Source organism: Podarcis filfolensis, assembly GCF_964270895.1.
Source record: "Podarcis filfolensis genome assembly, chromosome: 14".
In the NCBI taxonomy this organism is placed as follows: domain Eukaryota; kingdom Metazoa; phylum Chordata; class Lepidosauria; order Squamata; family Lacertidae; genus Podarcis; species Podarcis filfolensis.
In genome coordinates, this window is record NC_139616.1 from 13,849,286 (window position 1) to 13,863,919 (window position 14,634).

At 43.5% G+C, this 14,634-nt stretch overlaps 1 protein-coding gene across 5 annotated transcripts in view; it reads right to left on the reverse strand.

Annotated features, from left to right (window-relative positions):
• Positions 1-3,041: 3,041 nt before the first annotated feature.
• SLC30A4 (solute carrier family 30 member 4) overlaps positions 3,042-14,634 on the reverse strand; it is a 32,525-nt gene continuing 20,932 nt past the window's right edge. For 4 of the 5 annotated variants that reach the window (XM_083586830.1, XM_083586833.1, XM_083586831.1 and 1 more), the window contains exons 5-8: positions 10,934-11,144; positions 8,466-8,571; positions 6,728-6,862; positions 3,042-5,875 (exon numbers count right to left, since the gene is read on the reverse strand). In XM_083586830.1, the coding sequence (XP_083442956.1) occupies positions 5,721-5,875; positions 6,728-6,862; positions 8,466-8,571; positions 10,934-11,144 (607 nt within the window). In that variant the 3' untranslated portion in view covers positions 3,042-5,720. The remainder of the gene's footprint in view (positions 5,876-6,727; positions 6,863-8,465; positions 8,572-10,933; positions 11,145-14,634) is intronic. The other variant, XR_014541681.1, reaches the window with a different exon arrangement.

The following is a 14,634-nucleotide window of genomic DNA, read 5'->3' on the forward strand; positions in this document are numbered from 1 at the left end:
ACTAGAAAACAGTGCCAAACAGCTGCAAATTGCCCCCTACAACGTTTCGCGGTGCAAATGCCGCGTTTCCAGGTAGGCCAAAAAATGAGCCCTCAACGCAGTGTGAAGAACGCCCTGTAATGTAGTTTTAAAAACAATTCACTTGCAAAACAAGTTCAGTCCTGTTTTCCAGCGATCAGCAATTCCGTGAGAAATCATTAACTTCCTCAAGGCTTTGTATTTTAGCTCTCCTAACAGAAAGAAAGCCAAGTCACCATTTCGGGCGGTGTGTATTATCTTTTTTGAGGAACAGCAGAGGATTTCCTCTGGGTGGCACCAAACACACAGAGAGGCAAAGAGGAATACTTTTGCCACCGTTAAGTGGCAATCGCACATTACAATAGCATCACACATTGTCGTCAGAGGCAGTATGCCTGTATAGAATTTTACGGATCACTTGGGAAGACAGGCAAACTAATACCAGTGTACTGGAAGAAGCAAAGATCACCAGTGTCAAAGCAGTGATTTTTCAACATCAACTTTTTTGGACTGGTTATGTTGTGCGGATGTCTGATTATCGTCTTCCAAAGCAACTACTCTATTCCGAACTTAAAAATGGAAAGCATAATGATGGTAGTCAACAAAAGAGCTTTAAAGACTCTCTCAAGGCAAATCTTTAAAAATGTAGTATAAACACCAACAACTGGGAAACACTGGCCTGCGAGTGTTCCAGTTGGAGAACAGCCATTACCAAAGGTGTCATGGGCTTTGAAGACACTTGAACTCAGAACGCAAGGGAGAAATGTGCTAAGCGGAAGGCACTTTGGCAAACCCTCACCGTGATCAACTCCTGCCCGGAACCGTATGTCCCCACTGTGGAAGGACATGTGGATCCAGAATTGGCCTCCACAGTCACTTACGGACTCACTGTTAAGACTGTGTTCATGGAAGACAATCTTACTCAGCTACGAGGGATTGCCAAAGAAGATATAACTAGTAGCTGGCAATTGCAAATGGAGAGTGTGCTTACAGGTCACCTTGACAGGCCTCCTCTGACCTTATCCAGAAGGACTGTTCTTCTTGTTCTTTGTGGGGTGGTTTTGGCATGTTGAGCTTGCCATTGTACTGGCTTTTTCTGCTGTAAACAATGGAACAGGAAGGAGGAAGCTCTCTCAACGTTGTAAATTGCAAGAATCTGTTGACCTTGGCTCCATGATAAGAGTACAGTGGTACCTCGTGTTAAGAACTTAATTCGTTCCGGAGGCCTGTTCTTAACCTGAAACTGTTCTTAACCTGAAGCACCACTTTAGCTAATGGGGCCTCCTGCTGCTGCCGTGCCACCGGAGCACGATTTCTGTTCTTATCCTGAAGCAAAGTTCTTAACCCAAGGTACTATTTCTGGGTTAGCGGAGTCTGTAACCTGAAGCATATGTAACCCAGGGTACCACTGTATCAGTCTTGGGGGCAGAATATCTGAGGTTCAAATCCCCAGCATCTCTAGGTAGGGCTGGGAGAGACTATTAACAACATGGCCACAGACTGAAATCTGGGAGTCGTTGGCAGTCAGTATAGCCAATACAGTGGTACCTCGGTTCTCAAACGCCTTGGTTCCCAAATGCTGAAAACCCGGAAGTGTTCCGGTTTGCGAATGTTTTTCGGAAGCGAAACGTCCAATGCGGCTGTCAGCTATTGTTTCTGGGGCGCCTGCACCAATCAGAAGCTGAGCCTTGGTTTTCGAACATTTTGGAAATCAAACAGACTTCCAGAACAGATTAAGTTTGGCGCTGTCATTACTGGCCTTGCTCTGGAGGAACCCAAACGTCTATGCACTAGTGGCCTAAATTGTGGAAACCTTTTGGGGAAAGTGTTTTTCCGAGGTTTGATGGCTCGTAACACCTGATTGGCTCTCCAAACACTCATGCTCATTGGCTACATTCAAATGAAGGAAAGCTTACCACATATCAACCTAAGCAAGTTGTGCTTCCTTTTTCTGGTTATTTGGCTATAACTTTTGATAGAATAGATAATTGAACAAACGTTGTTGCATTCCATTCTTCATTAAATTATCTTTCCACTGATATATAATATTGTGGTATTACAGTGGTACCTCGGGTTAAGTACTTACTTTGTTCCGGAGGTCCGTTCTTAACCTGAAACTGTTCTTAACCTGAAGCACCACTTTAGCTAATGGGGCCTCCTGCTGCTGCCACACCGCTGGAGCACAATTTCTGTTCTCATCCTGAAGCAAAGTTTTTAACCTGAAGCACTATTTATGGGTTAGCGGAGTCTGTGCCCTGAAGCGTATGTAACCTGAAGCATATGTAACCTGAGGTACCACTGTACTCCAAAAAAAAAGTGGTGTTATGAGCCATCAAGTCTCAGAAATACACTTTCCTCAAAAGTTTCCAACACAATTGTGGCCACTAGTGTACGTACACACACTGCAATCTATGATTAAGCACAGGGCCTCACCTGTCCTTTGAATAAAATATAGAAATACTGTACAGTGGTACCTCGGGTTACATACACTTCAGGTAACATACGCTTCAGGTTACAGACTCCGCTAACCCAGAAAAAGTGCTTCAGGTTAAGAACTTTGCTTCAGGATAAGAACAGAAATCGGGCTCCGGCGGCGTGGCGGCAGCAGGAGGCCCCATTAGCTAAAGTGGTGCTTCAGGTTAAGAACAGTTTCAGGTTAAGAACGGACCTCCAGAACAAATTAAGTACTTAACCCGAGGTACCACTGTACGTAGATTGAAAACAGCAGTTAACTCTCATTGCACAAATGTACACATACCACTGAGATAAAGAAACAGGGCTTATACTTCCAAGCGACAGTACGATACCTTTGGAATGCCCTCCGTATGGAGGCATGTCTGGCACTGACTCTATAACTGTTTCGGTGCCAGGTCAAAACTGAACTCTATTTGCCCAGGCACTTTAAAGTCTGCTCTTGGCTAGGCAAGCAAAAAAATAAAATAAAAATCATCACTTATCTACTCATCTGCAATCCAAAATAAGCTCAGAGTTCACAAAAGAGTAATAAGAATAACTCATAAGTGGGCAGTATAATAATCAATTTAATAAATCCACAGTAAAGCAACACATTTGTTTCATTAAACAAATATATAGTATATAATTACAATTAAAAAAAACTCCAAGTACAGTACAGATCTACCAAACCCCCAGTTTCTAATTAGGTGTACTGTAAACCCCAGTTTAATGAAATATCCATTATGAATATCCATTTGTGTGCAAAAATACCTGACTTCCAAAAAGGTCATAAAGAAGGGATACACAAAAAGTTTCACAAACTGAGATATGGCTTTGTGTTTCTATTGTCGTGTATCAAAACAACAGGGTCCCAAATATGCCAGTTCTTCATTTCAATATCATTTAGTGCAGCTTGCTCATTCTAATACTGAAATTTTGTCTTGGGGTTGAGCAGAAGGGGGGAAAGTTGGCTAGACCCAAGCGACATAAAATCCAGCAAATGGGCATATTTTTATCCATCAGTGTACCATCTCCTAAGATACTTGGAGAGAGTTTGCTTTTCAAGGAATCGCTTGCTCTCTAGACCTTGTTGAACTCCAGATTCCATCAGTTTTAGCCAATTGTCAATGGGCACTAGAGTCCAATAAAATCTAAGTCATCCTTCCTTTGCATGAAGCATTTGAATAATAATTTAAAGTTAAATAACTATGCATATTGCTTTCATGAAGTGTTAATTTTAAAAGTCACCCTTCATGAGAAGATATTGGTCCTTAAAAACAATAACAAGTATCCCTTCTGTGAAGGAAAAAGAACAGATTTCAAACTATTATGCTCCAAACAGCAAAATAGTTATCCAATTAGTCAAAACATGCTGGCAATTGTTAACGTTGATACTTATTTCTGTTGTTTGTTGGGATTAAGTGGGCTTATTTTCTTTTTTTGGCTTCTTTAGCCCTATTTACAGGCGATACAAAAACTATGGAGGAAAATAAAATGTGGCAAGCTAAGTTTTAAAATATTGATTGCTCCGGATTTCAGAGTTGAAGATCAAACCTTTCCAAGAGATTATACCATGTATTTGTTACACCGCAATCTTATTCACACCCATAGTTCTGTTTAGATGTAAAGAATCGGAGGTCAAATCCCTGGCATTTTTAAAATATAAATTTCTACACCACTAATTCTCATGGTATCTGGCTTTGGATTAGCTATGCTCCAGAAGAAACATCTCTTGTCTTGCAGTTCCTTCTCCTGATTTCACCTTCTCTATACTCAAAAGTTTTAGGAAGAATCCAGTAATAATTTGGTGCCTGGAAAGCAGTTCTGAAGGCCTGCAATTCAACACAGGTCAAAAAAATGGAACATTTTACTTTTAGACTGCTAGGAGAAGAACGACAACCAAAAAATAATGGACAGTGGGTGTCCTTCTGTTTGACTAAAAGGCAGTACAGTTCACCAAATCACTAACAGTTCACTGGCTCACGTTAGCATACATTACCATGCAAAATCGATATTTATCGGGAGGAAATGTAAAGGTGAAATGGAAACCATATGCTCACAATTGTAAGTTTCGGGGGCTGCAGTGTATCTGACACCTTCGTTCTCTTTATTTCCTGAATGTCTACAACTTTCACCAACCCAGTGCCCTCCAGATGGACAATTCTGTTCTGGCTGGAGATGATGGCAGCTGTACAACATCTGCAGGGCACAGAGTTGGTGCAGGCTATTCTACAGTACATCTACTGATTGGATCTCTGCTTTAAATGTAGTTTCTATAAGGCCCGCCCCCCTCTCTTGCAAGAGGCAAATCAATCACAAAAAGTCCCCTACGACATATTTATTCACTAGAATTAAGGTTCATGCTTAACCAAACAGCCTCTTGAAGCAGGTTAAAATGTTAGATATCCAAGATGATCGATAAGAATCGTCTCAAAGTAAATTATATATATTTGAAAAGAAATTTAAATATGCTTTTTCTATGGTAAAAGTCCTACGCCGAAAGATACGAGCGACACCTATTCCTTACAAATGTAGTGGGTCCAGCCCCAAAGTCTTCAGATAAACAACCGATAGCTTGTCCCAGGAAAAGACCTTTTCTGGTTTGGATCGTAGGTTAAAGCTAAAATTTCCAGGACTGGTTACTGCAAAAGCTATACTTCTCAATATGTATTCAAGTTTGAATGAAGAGAGACAACTTATAAAAAAATGTTCTGCTATACCTGCAGCATTGTTTTTCTTTTAGGCAAGGTAGTAAAAAAACCATAGCTGTTGGAGAGATAAAATATGGTGTAACCAGTTCAGGGATCATTAACCTTTTTGATCACAGACATGATCAACCTTGGCAACTCTTTTTAAACTCAAGTAGTGAATTCTTGGCGCCCTTTAGGAAAGCAGGCAAGCACTGTTGGAAGTTAACAAATGGCAACGAGGAAGTGTGCTCTACGAGGTATCCGCCAACCGCAACGTGATCTGTAAACAATTTGTTGGGTATGTATAGATATTGGCATGAAAACCCTGGCCGAAAGGAACGGCGAGAGAGAAAGTTACAACTCGTTTTCACGGAAAGGGTAATTCTGACCCCATTCCAAACCCTTCTTGTTGCAAGAGGATTGCCAATACTAGTCCAGCCCTAAGGGATTCCGTTCCATTTGCAAATCTTGCATTTATTGCTTCGTGGTCTTTTGGCTGCAAAGGTTAAGAAGAATAAGGCAGCGTGTCCTCCCAAAAAGGAAAAAAGCGTGGAAAAATTAGGCACTGGAATTCTGGCAGCTTGCGCACGGTTTGTTCTCTTCTCGCCTGTAACTCTGAAGCTGGACTGAACATTGATAGACTCCGAATGTGCTCAGCAACAACCGCCTGGCCTTCGACTGGATTTCCTCCCACTTTGATGAACTGCCAGGAACTGGAAAGCAAGGAAGACACAGTAAGTACCACCAAAACATGGGCAGAGCGATTGTATCGGTGGGTTGGGGGGGGGGGGAGGAAAATGGCAGGTATCTCCAAAGCACTTCTGGGCAGGGGGCTGTGGGAAGAGAGGCTACTTTCAAACCACACATCTAAAGCACTGGGATGCCACTTTCAAGAGTGACGGCTTCCCCCAAATAATTATGGGAGCTGTAACGTGCTGAGAGGGAAATTGTAGCTCTGCCAGGGGAATAATGGTCAGTTGTCAAGGAAAATGGCAACTGAAGTGCAGCAACATTTAAATGACCCCAGATTCCCATCCCTGATCTAGAAACAGAACACAGGAAAAAATTAATTAATTTATGGTTAAAGGTAAAGGTAAAGGGACCCCTGACCATTAGGTCCAGTCACGGACGACTCTGGGGTTGTGATGCTCATCTCGCTTTATTGGCCGAGGGAGCCGATGTACAGCTTCCGGGTCATATGGGCAGCATGACTAAGCCGCTACTGGCGAACCAGAGCAGCGCACGGAAATGCCGTTTACCTTCCCACCGGAGTGGTACCTATTTATCTACTTGCACTTTGACGTGCTTTCGAACTGCTAGGTTGGCAGGAGCAGGGACTGAACAACGGGAGCTCACACCGTCGCAGGGATTCAAACCGCCGACCTTCTGATCAGCAAGTCCTAGGCTCTGTGGTTTAACCCACAGCACCACCCGCATCCCTTAATTTATGGTTAACAAACCACAAATATGAAAAAAAACCCAAAAAGTAATTTACTGATTGAATTTAATCACATGATTCTGCTTCATTAACACAACCGTTAGCTCTGCCTGCTTCTCAGTTTTACCTAATTGCAAGTGGACTATGGCAATGGTTTTTCCTGCAGTCAACGACCAAATATTCAGGCTTTCCACTGAAAACACATCTTCAATTTTCATTAGCTCCTCTTTAATGCGATCCACATTCAAATGCCTTGGAACTCCTACAAGGAGGACATGAGTTTTAGATGTTTAGAATTATTATTGATTATTATGTGATACCATTATATTAAACTTAAGCAGAGTATTTAAAAAAGGATAAAAAGCAGCCATTTAGTCACATTGTGATAGTGCCTCAAGGGAAAACACTCGTGTAAACATTTTCATCTTCTGCATTTCTAGGAACTGAAATGTTATCAGTCACTTTGAAGTGATAACATTTATTCGGAAATAGTAGTGCACTGGTTCTTAACAATTTTGGGGAACCATTGACAAATTGGCCCAGTTTTCACTTAGCACTGAAGAAGCCACAGTTGCCCCTCCCATCCAGTGGCATAGTCGCAACATTTTAACATCATGTTCAAAAACTAAACTGTGGCTAATCTTAACTAAAGTTTGTTGAAGCAAGGCTCCTTCTACAATGTTATAAAGCGGGCTTTTCTCAACAAGCCCTGGAAGCTGTCCCAACTAAAGAAGAATGGAAAGTTAAGCTGACAAAATATGCGCAGCTTGCAGACTTAACATACAGAATAAGAGAACAAGGAGAACATACCATATTGGCCTGAATATAAGCCTCATTTTATTTTATTTTCCAAAATCCAACTGTGAAAAGTTAAAAGTGCAGCTTAAATTCGCGACCTTAACAAAAACTGCCTTTTACGATGTCGCTGCTGAAACAGACATACGGTAAAACGGAACGGGTGCGATAGGTAGGCAGTCTTTCTTCTTTCCACACCTCCATCATTCTCTTAGCATGGCAATGGCACCCACCTGAGACGTGCCAGAACTTAGTTTCACTGAGTTCTGGCTGGGGGGAAAAAGCCCTGAGCACAACTGAAATGATCAACGAAGATTTTGAGTAAATCTCAGATGCCCGGCTGAGATTCAGTGCCAAATCACCTCGTAAGACAACCACATACAGTGAAATGCATAAATCTTTCAAAACTATTGATCAAGATTTTGAAAGTTATTTAGAAAATCAAAGTACTGTATTTGTCGCTCTATAGGACACACCCGACCATAGGACGCACTTGTTTTAGAGGGGGAGAACAAGAGAAAAAAAATTATCCCCCTCTCTGCTCAGCGCCCCTTCAGCGAAGCGGCAGGAGAAACGGAGCCCCTTCCTTCTCCTCCCGCTTGGCTGAAGGGGTGCTGCGCAGCTGTCCCTCTCTGCTGAAGCCAGGAGAGTCTTGCTCTCCCGGCTTCAGCAAAAGGAACCCGAAGCCTGCGAAGTGCAGCGGGACCTCCCACTGCACTCCGGAGGCTTCAGGCAGCTATCCCTGAAGCCTGGAGAGCGAGAGGGGTCGTTGCGCACTGACCCCTCTCGCTCTCCAGGCTTCAGCGAAAGCAACGCAAAGCCTCCGGAGCGTGGAGGGAGCGCTCCCTCTGCGCTTTGGAGGCTTCGCGTTGCTATCGCTGAAGCCAAGGAGCCTGCATTCACTCCATAGGACGCACACACATTTCCCCTTAATTTTTGGAGGGGGAAAAGTGCGTCCTATAGAGCGAAAAATACGGTAAGTAGTACAGCCATTGTTGCTTCCACTTGCTCATTGCTTCTATCTGCTCTTGAAAAGGCACCTCAAATATAGGAGTTCGATCAGTCATTACCTTCAAGTACAATTATTCCGGTGTCCCGGATGATCCGAAATGTTGTGAAAGCCACCAGGACTGAGAATACATATGTGCATATAGGGTCAGCAATCTTGTATTCTGGCTGAAACAAAGAAGGTTAAAGCCTGGTAAGATTACATCTGCATAAGTAATTATAATATAATACTTTTTTATTTATATCCCACCCAACTGGCTGGGTTTCCCCAGCCACTCTGGGCGGCTTACAACATATAAAACACAACAAAACATCAAACATTACAAAACAAATATCTGATACAAGCAACAAACAAACCAATAAATCAATAAACAACAAACAACAGCTTATAGTTATACCCAAACTAAAATAACCGTCAACCCCAACTAAACATCTAACCAACACCAACCCAACAAAAATGAAACGGAGGAACCAAAATTAGAACCGTTTAAGACATTTTAGCCAGGTGCCGCAACCCAAGCGTTGTTCCAGCAGTGTCCCAGTGCCCTCCCAGGAGCCTTTTAGCTATTCAGAATGAGTGCGGGCCCCATTCCCCAGGCCAGTGGGAAATGGGCCTTGCAGCAGGGAGCAGATTAAGATGGCTTAACCTATTATTATTATTATTATTATTATTATTATTATTATTATTATTATTATTTATTTTTCAAATAAATAAATAAATCTGTATACTGCCCTTCACCCACAGATCTCAGGGCAGTTCACAACATAAAAATACAAAATAAATACCGTATTTTTCGCTCTATAGGACGCACTTTTTCCCCTCCAAAAATTAAGGGGAAATGTGTGTGCGTCCTATGGAGCGAATGCAGGCTCCTTGCGCTGCGCTCCGAAGGCTTCGGGTTCCTTTAGCTGAAGCCGGGAGAGCAAGATTTCCCCCCCTTGATTTCCCCCTCTAAAAACTAGGTGCGCCCTATGGTCCGGTGCGCCCTATGGAGCGAAAAATACGGTGTGTGTGTGTGTGTGTGTGTGTGTGTGTATATATATATAATTTAAAAATAAAATAATGAACATATATATATATGTGTGTGTGTGTGTGTGTGTGTGTATAATTTAATAATACAATATATATAAAAATTCTCCATATAGCGAAAGAGAGAGAATCTTTTTGATTAAGTGGCTTATAACTGTTTCTAAATAACATTTTAAAAATCTACGCTGGTTTTAAAATATAAATATGTATCGAGTACTACAATGTATAGAAAGGTAGGTTGACAATGAGTCTACACATCAATTGCTTGAGTATTCACAGGCTTCTCTTGGAAGAAGCTCCACTGAATTGGCTCAAAAGGAAAAAAGGCCCTGCCTCTCATCGCTGCAGATGACATTCCCTGCAGTTCCCAAACAAAAAGGAGAGCTTTCCTTGCCTATTTCAGTAAGCAGGTATGGGACAAAGCATTTTTAAGCTAGGCAAACTCCCATCAGAGCATTGCACTCAGAGGACATACATCATGCTAAGCCAAGAATATGTAGCGGGGGAGTGGGCGCTTAGCTCAGTTGGTTAGAGCGTGGTGCTGGTAACGCCAAGGTTGCAGGTTCGATTCCATTGCAGGGGGTTCGATTAGATGATCCGTGGGGTCCCTTCCAACTCTACAACTCTATGATTCTATATACAAAACAGAGATTCTGATATTTCGTGTGCCGCTAGGCTGATTTAAGCAAGGCAAGCTGTCCAAATTTGCCATATCCCATAGTTACAGGGAGAGAGGCAGAGGGCCTTCTCGGTGGTGGCACCCGCCCTGTGGAACACCCTCCCATCAGATGCCAAGGAAATAAACAACTATCTGACTTTTAGAAGACATCTGAAGGCAGCCCTGTTTCGGGAATGTTTGATGTTTTGTCGTGTTTTTAGTATTCTGTTGGGAGACACCCAGAGTGGATGGGGAAACCCAGCCAGATGGGTGGGGGTATAAATATATATATATTATTGACACACTCCCACTCCCCACTGCTAAAAATTAAATATTTAAAAAGTACCGTATTTTTTGCTCTATAAGACTCACTTTTTCCCTCCTAAAAAGTAAGGGGAAATGTGTGTGCGTCTTATGGAGTGAATGCAGGCTGTGCAACTATCCCAGAAGCCAGAACAGTGAGAGGGATCGCTGCTTTCGCTGCGCAGTGATCCCTCTCGCTGTTCTGGTTTCTGGGATTCAGAATATTTTTTTTCTTGTTTTCCTCCTCCAAAAACTAGGTGCGTCTTATGGTCTGGTGCGTCTTATAGAGCGAAAAATACGGTAAATATCCCCAGCTCCTAGCCCCCAGATCCTAATTTGTCCAACCCTGCAGTTCCTGGGAGGGCTCGAAGCTCCACAATAATTTCCCCACTGAGCTAAGCAGAACTACAGTTCTGCATGCAAATCCCTGCATGCTGGGAAAAAAAGTTAAGAGCACATACAGGTTCCTGTGGAGTTCAAGCTCTGACCAGCCCAAGGTGAGAAATGTCTTTGTTTGCAAGTCTAATGAAAAGCCCTACCTTGAAACGAATGATGTATGCAGCTACAAGAACGCCTATGCTTTGCACCAGGTCTCCCAGGGCATGCACAAAGGCGGCCCTCACTGCCAGGCTGCCGTGCCCGTGCCCGTGCCCAGGAGTTGCGGCAGAAGAGGAACTGGAGGGAGGAACAGGGGCAGGGGAATGCGAATGGGAGTGCAGGTGGCCAGACTGGTTCAGCAGAAAGCCCATGCTGAAAGGGAAAGTAGAAGGAAAGAAGTTGACAACAAAACAGAGATAAGGAGGAAGACCCCAAAAAACCCAACCCCAGATGTTAGCACGTTTCATTCTTTTTGTAAGCATGAAGAGGGCAAACCACAAATGCAAGCTGCTCGGACAGTGGTACCTCGGGTTAACGCTTCGGGTTACCAACGCTTCAGGTTACAGACTCCGCTAACCCAGAAGTAGTACCTCGGGTTAAGAACTTTACCTCAGGATGAGAACAGAAATCATGCGGCGGCAGCAGGAGGCCCCATCGGCTAAAGTGGTACCTCAGGTTAAGAACAGTTTCAGGTTAAGAACGGAACTCCAGAGCAAATTAAGTTCTTAACTAGAGGTACTACTGTAAGGTAAAGGACCCCTGGACACATATATTAAAACCTTTTTGAAAATTCATTTTTGTCTTAAATGTTACGGCTGCCTCAGAATGAACATGGTGTTCCATCGCTAGCTATTACTGTAGATATATCCATGATTATAATTACAGGTAAAGGTAAAAAAGGTAAAGGACCCCTGGACGGTTAAGTCCAGTCAAAGGCGACTATGGACTTGAGGCGCTCATCTCGCTTTCAGGCCGAGGGAGCCGGCGTTTGTCCACAGACAGCTTTCCGGGTCATGTGGCCGACAGGACTAAACCGCTTCTGGCGCGGGGGACCACTAGGTGGCGCATCGGAAGATGGCTGACAATAACATCTCTCCGACCCACACGAGGTAATTTGGAGGCTATGATGGGGGTAATTAGCCTCCTTAAACCCCCCCAGGATTGTGGGGGGGACGGCCCTTGCCTGCTGTGCCCTATACCACCCCCGAATTTGTGGGGGTGGGGGCACTAGGCACAAAGCCCTCCTGTGGGATTCCGGCACTCCTGGACACCGTCCCTGACTCGCGCCGCTAGTTGCAAGCATCTTCAAAAGAAACAATTTGGATGAGATAAATTGCACATGCTTCAAGGAAAAAGGGGAGTAAAGACTGCTGACAGAAGAGATCTCTGATAACAAGACAAGAATAAAATATGAGAAGATACGTCAAGATACGGTATGACTGAGGGGGGAGGGGGGGAAAAACCTGCCTTCCTTTTTCTTATGTGATTTAACAAGAATCCCCTCCCCTAATGAGTCAGAAACTAAGGACTTAAGCTGTGGATTTAAGGCTGTGTGGAGATAAACTTTCAAACCAAAGCAATGTTTCAAGATGAAGCTGGAAAGCTAAGAGTTTTGGAATGACGCAGTTAAAAATGCCGTCGCCATTTTGGGAGGCATTGTTGGAGCTCTTGGGTCTGGGAGGAGAAAGAGAGAAATAGAGTTGTTTACATATCGTGGATCAACTTCTCGGTGGGACTTAAGAGCGACAAATGCCAAATTTATGATGGAAAGAGCGATGTTATCTACGAAGGAGATATATGGAAACCATCTGGACTTAGTGGAGGAACAGGAAATCCACACAGGATTATTATTTTGCTTATCGGCTTAAGGAGACTAACAGAAGAGATCATAAAGGAAAAATAGAAATTATATGAACAAGATATGATGTGGAAACACCAAGATAAGACTGGATAGAATTATGAATTTTGTTTGGACTGATTGGGACTGATTTGGGCATTAACGCAGTAATAAGAAGATGATCTGAATCCCCCTTTGGATCTTGAAGTATGGGTTCCCCCAACAAAATTTAAATATTTGGCTTTGTAATTTGGAATTTATGTGATGTGATTCAATTTGATGTGATTGGCCAGTTAATAAAAATTCTTAAAATAAATAAATAAATAAATAAACCGCTTCTAGCGCAACGGAACACCGTGATGGAAACCAGAGCGCATGGAAATGCCATTTATCTTCCCGCCACAGCGGTACCTATTTATCTACTTGCACTGGCGTGCTTTTGAACTGCTAGGTTGGCAGAAGCTGGGACACAGCAACGGGGGCTCATCCCATCATGGGGATTCGAACCGCCAACCTTCCAATCGGCAAGCCCAAGAGCAGGCATAGGCAAACACAGCCCTCCAGATGTTTTGGGACTACAACTCCCATCATCCCTAGCTAACAGAAGCAGTGGTCAGGAACGATGGGAGTTGTAGTCCCAAAACATCTGGAGGGCCGAGTTTGCCTATGCCTGCCCAAGAGGCTCAGTGGTTTAGACCACAGCGCCACCTGCATCCCCCCATGTAGCTACAATTAAATGTACAGCTGGTGATGGTCTACCATGCTTTTTACTGCTAGGCCACCGTAAACAGAGAGAAAGAACACATATAACATATATTGAAAAGTGATTAAACTCTAATAGACCGAAAACAATATACAGTGGAACCTCAGTTGTCGAATGTAATCTGTTCCAGAAGACCGTTTGACTTCTGAAATGTTCGACAACCGAGGTGCAATTGCTGGTTGGCAAAATCCATTGAAAAAATGGAGAAACGCGCCTCAGAAGTCAATTGACTTCCGAGGCGTGTTTGAAAACGGAAGCATTCATAGGCACCCCATCGCGGGGATTCGAACCGTTGGCCTTCTGATTGGCAAGCCCAAGAGGCTCAGTGGTTTAGACCACAGCACCACCCGCAGTCAGTAAGGTAGCACAGAAAGGGAACCATTGTTCTCCTGGCTTCCCAACAAAGCTGGTTGCGAGTGGTCACCAAGAAGGGAGAGGTGTGACACACTTGCCTCTTGATAAAAGCCAGCAAGCTACCAGGTTGAGAAGCCAGGAGAGCAACGGTGGTCACACTCGCGCTGCCTCATTGGCCGGCAGATCAAATCATCCCACCAAGAGAAAGGCTTGTCCTCTTCCTGCTTTTGCACTGATCCTAAACTTCCAGCACCAGGAATTCTAAGTGTCCAGGTACATGGGGATGCTAGAACCTCAAAGCTGGCAATCGCATCCACTGCAGTGGTCAAATTAGGGGACTTTGCTAAAAACGAAAGGTAGAGGGAAAGCAGGCAAGAGCCATAATACAAAATAAACCAGAGCACCGCGGCTCCCAAACAGGACTAAGAAGATTCCACACAATCTCCTGGACTTCCCTCCTGCCCTTTTACATCTCCATTATGTCCAAAATTCACCATGTTATTCCAATCCCACTCACGATTTTAACTGTTTACAGTGGTTTTTAAGATAGATTATAAATTTTTCCCATTCCTTATTAAAATTTTGGTCTTCCTGATTTCTGATTCTTCCAGTCAATTCTGCCATTTCAGCATAATCCATCAACTTGATCTGCCATTCTTCTCTGGTAGGGACTTTTTATTCTTTCCATCTCTGGGTTAATAGCAATCACGTAGCCGTGGTTGCGTACATAGATAAACCTTTCTGCTCCCTTGGGATTTTAGCACCTAAAATTTCCAAACTGGACTAATTCTAGCCTATTGACTACACCATAGTCGTGAGGCTAGTCAGCTTCATAGAAAGTCCATTCTGAAACCCTGATGGTGGCAGGGGAACTTTGAGGGCAGCGGAGGTTTTTTGAACCTCTCTTC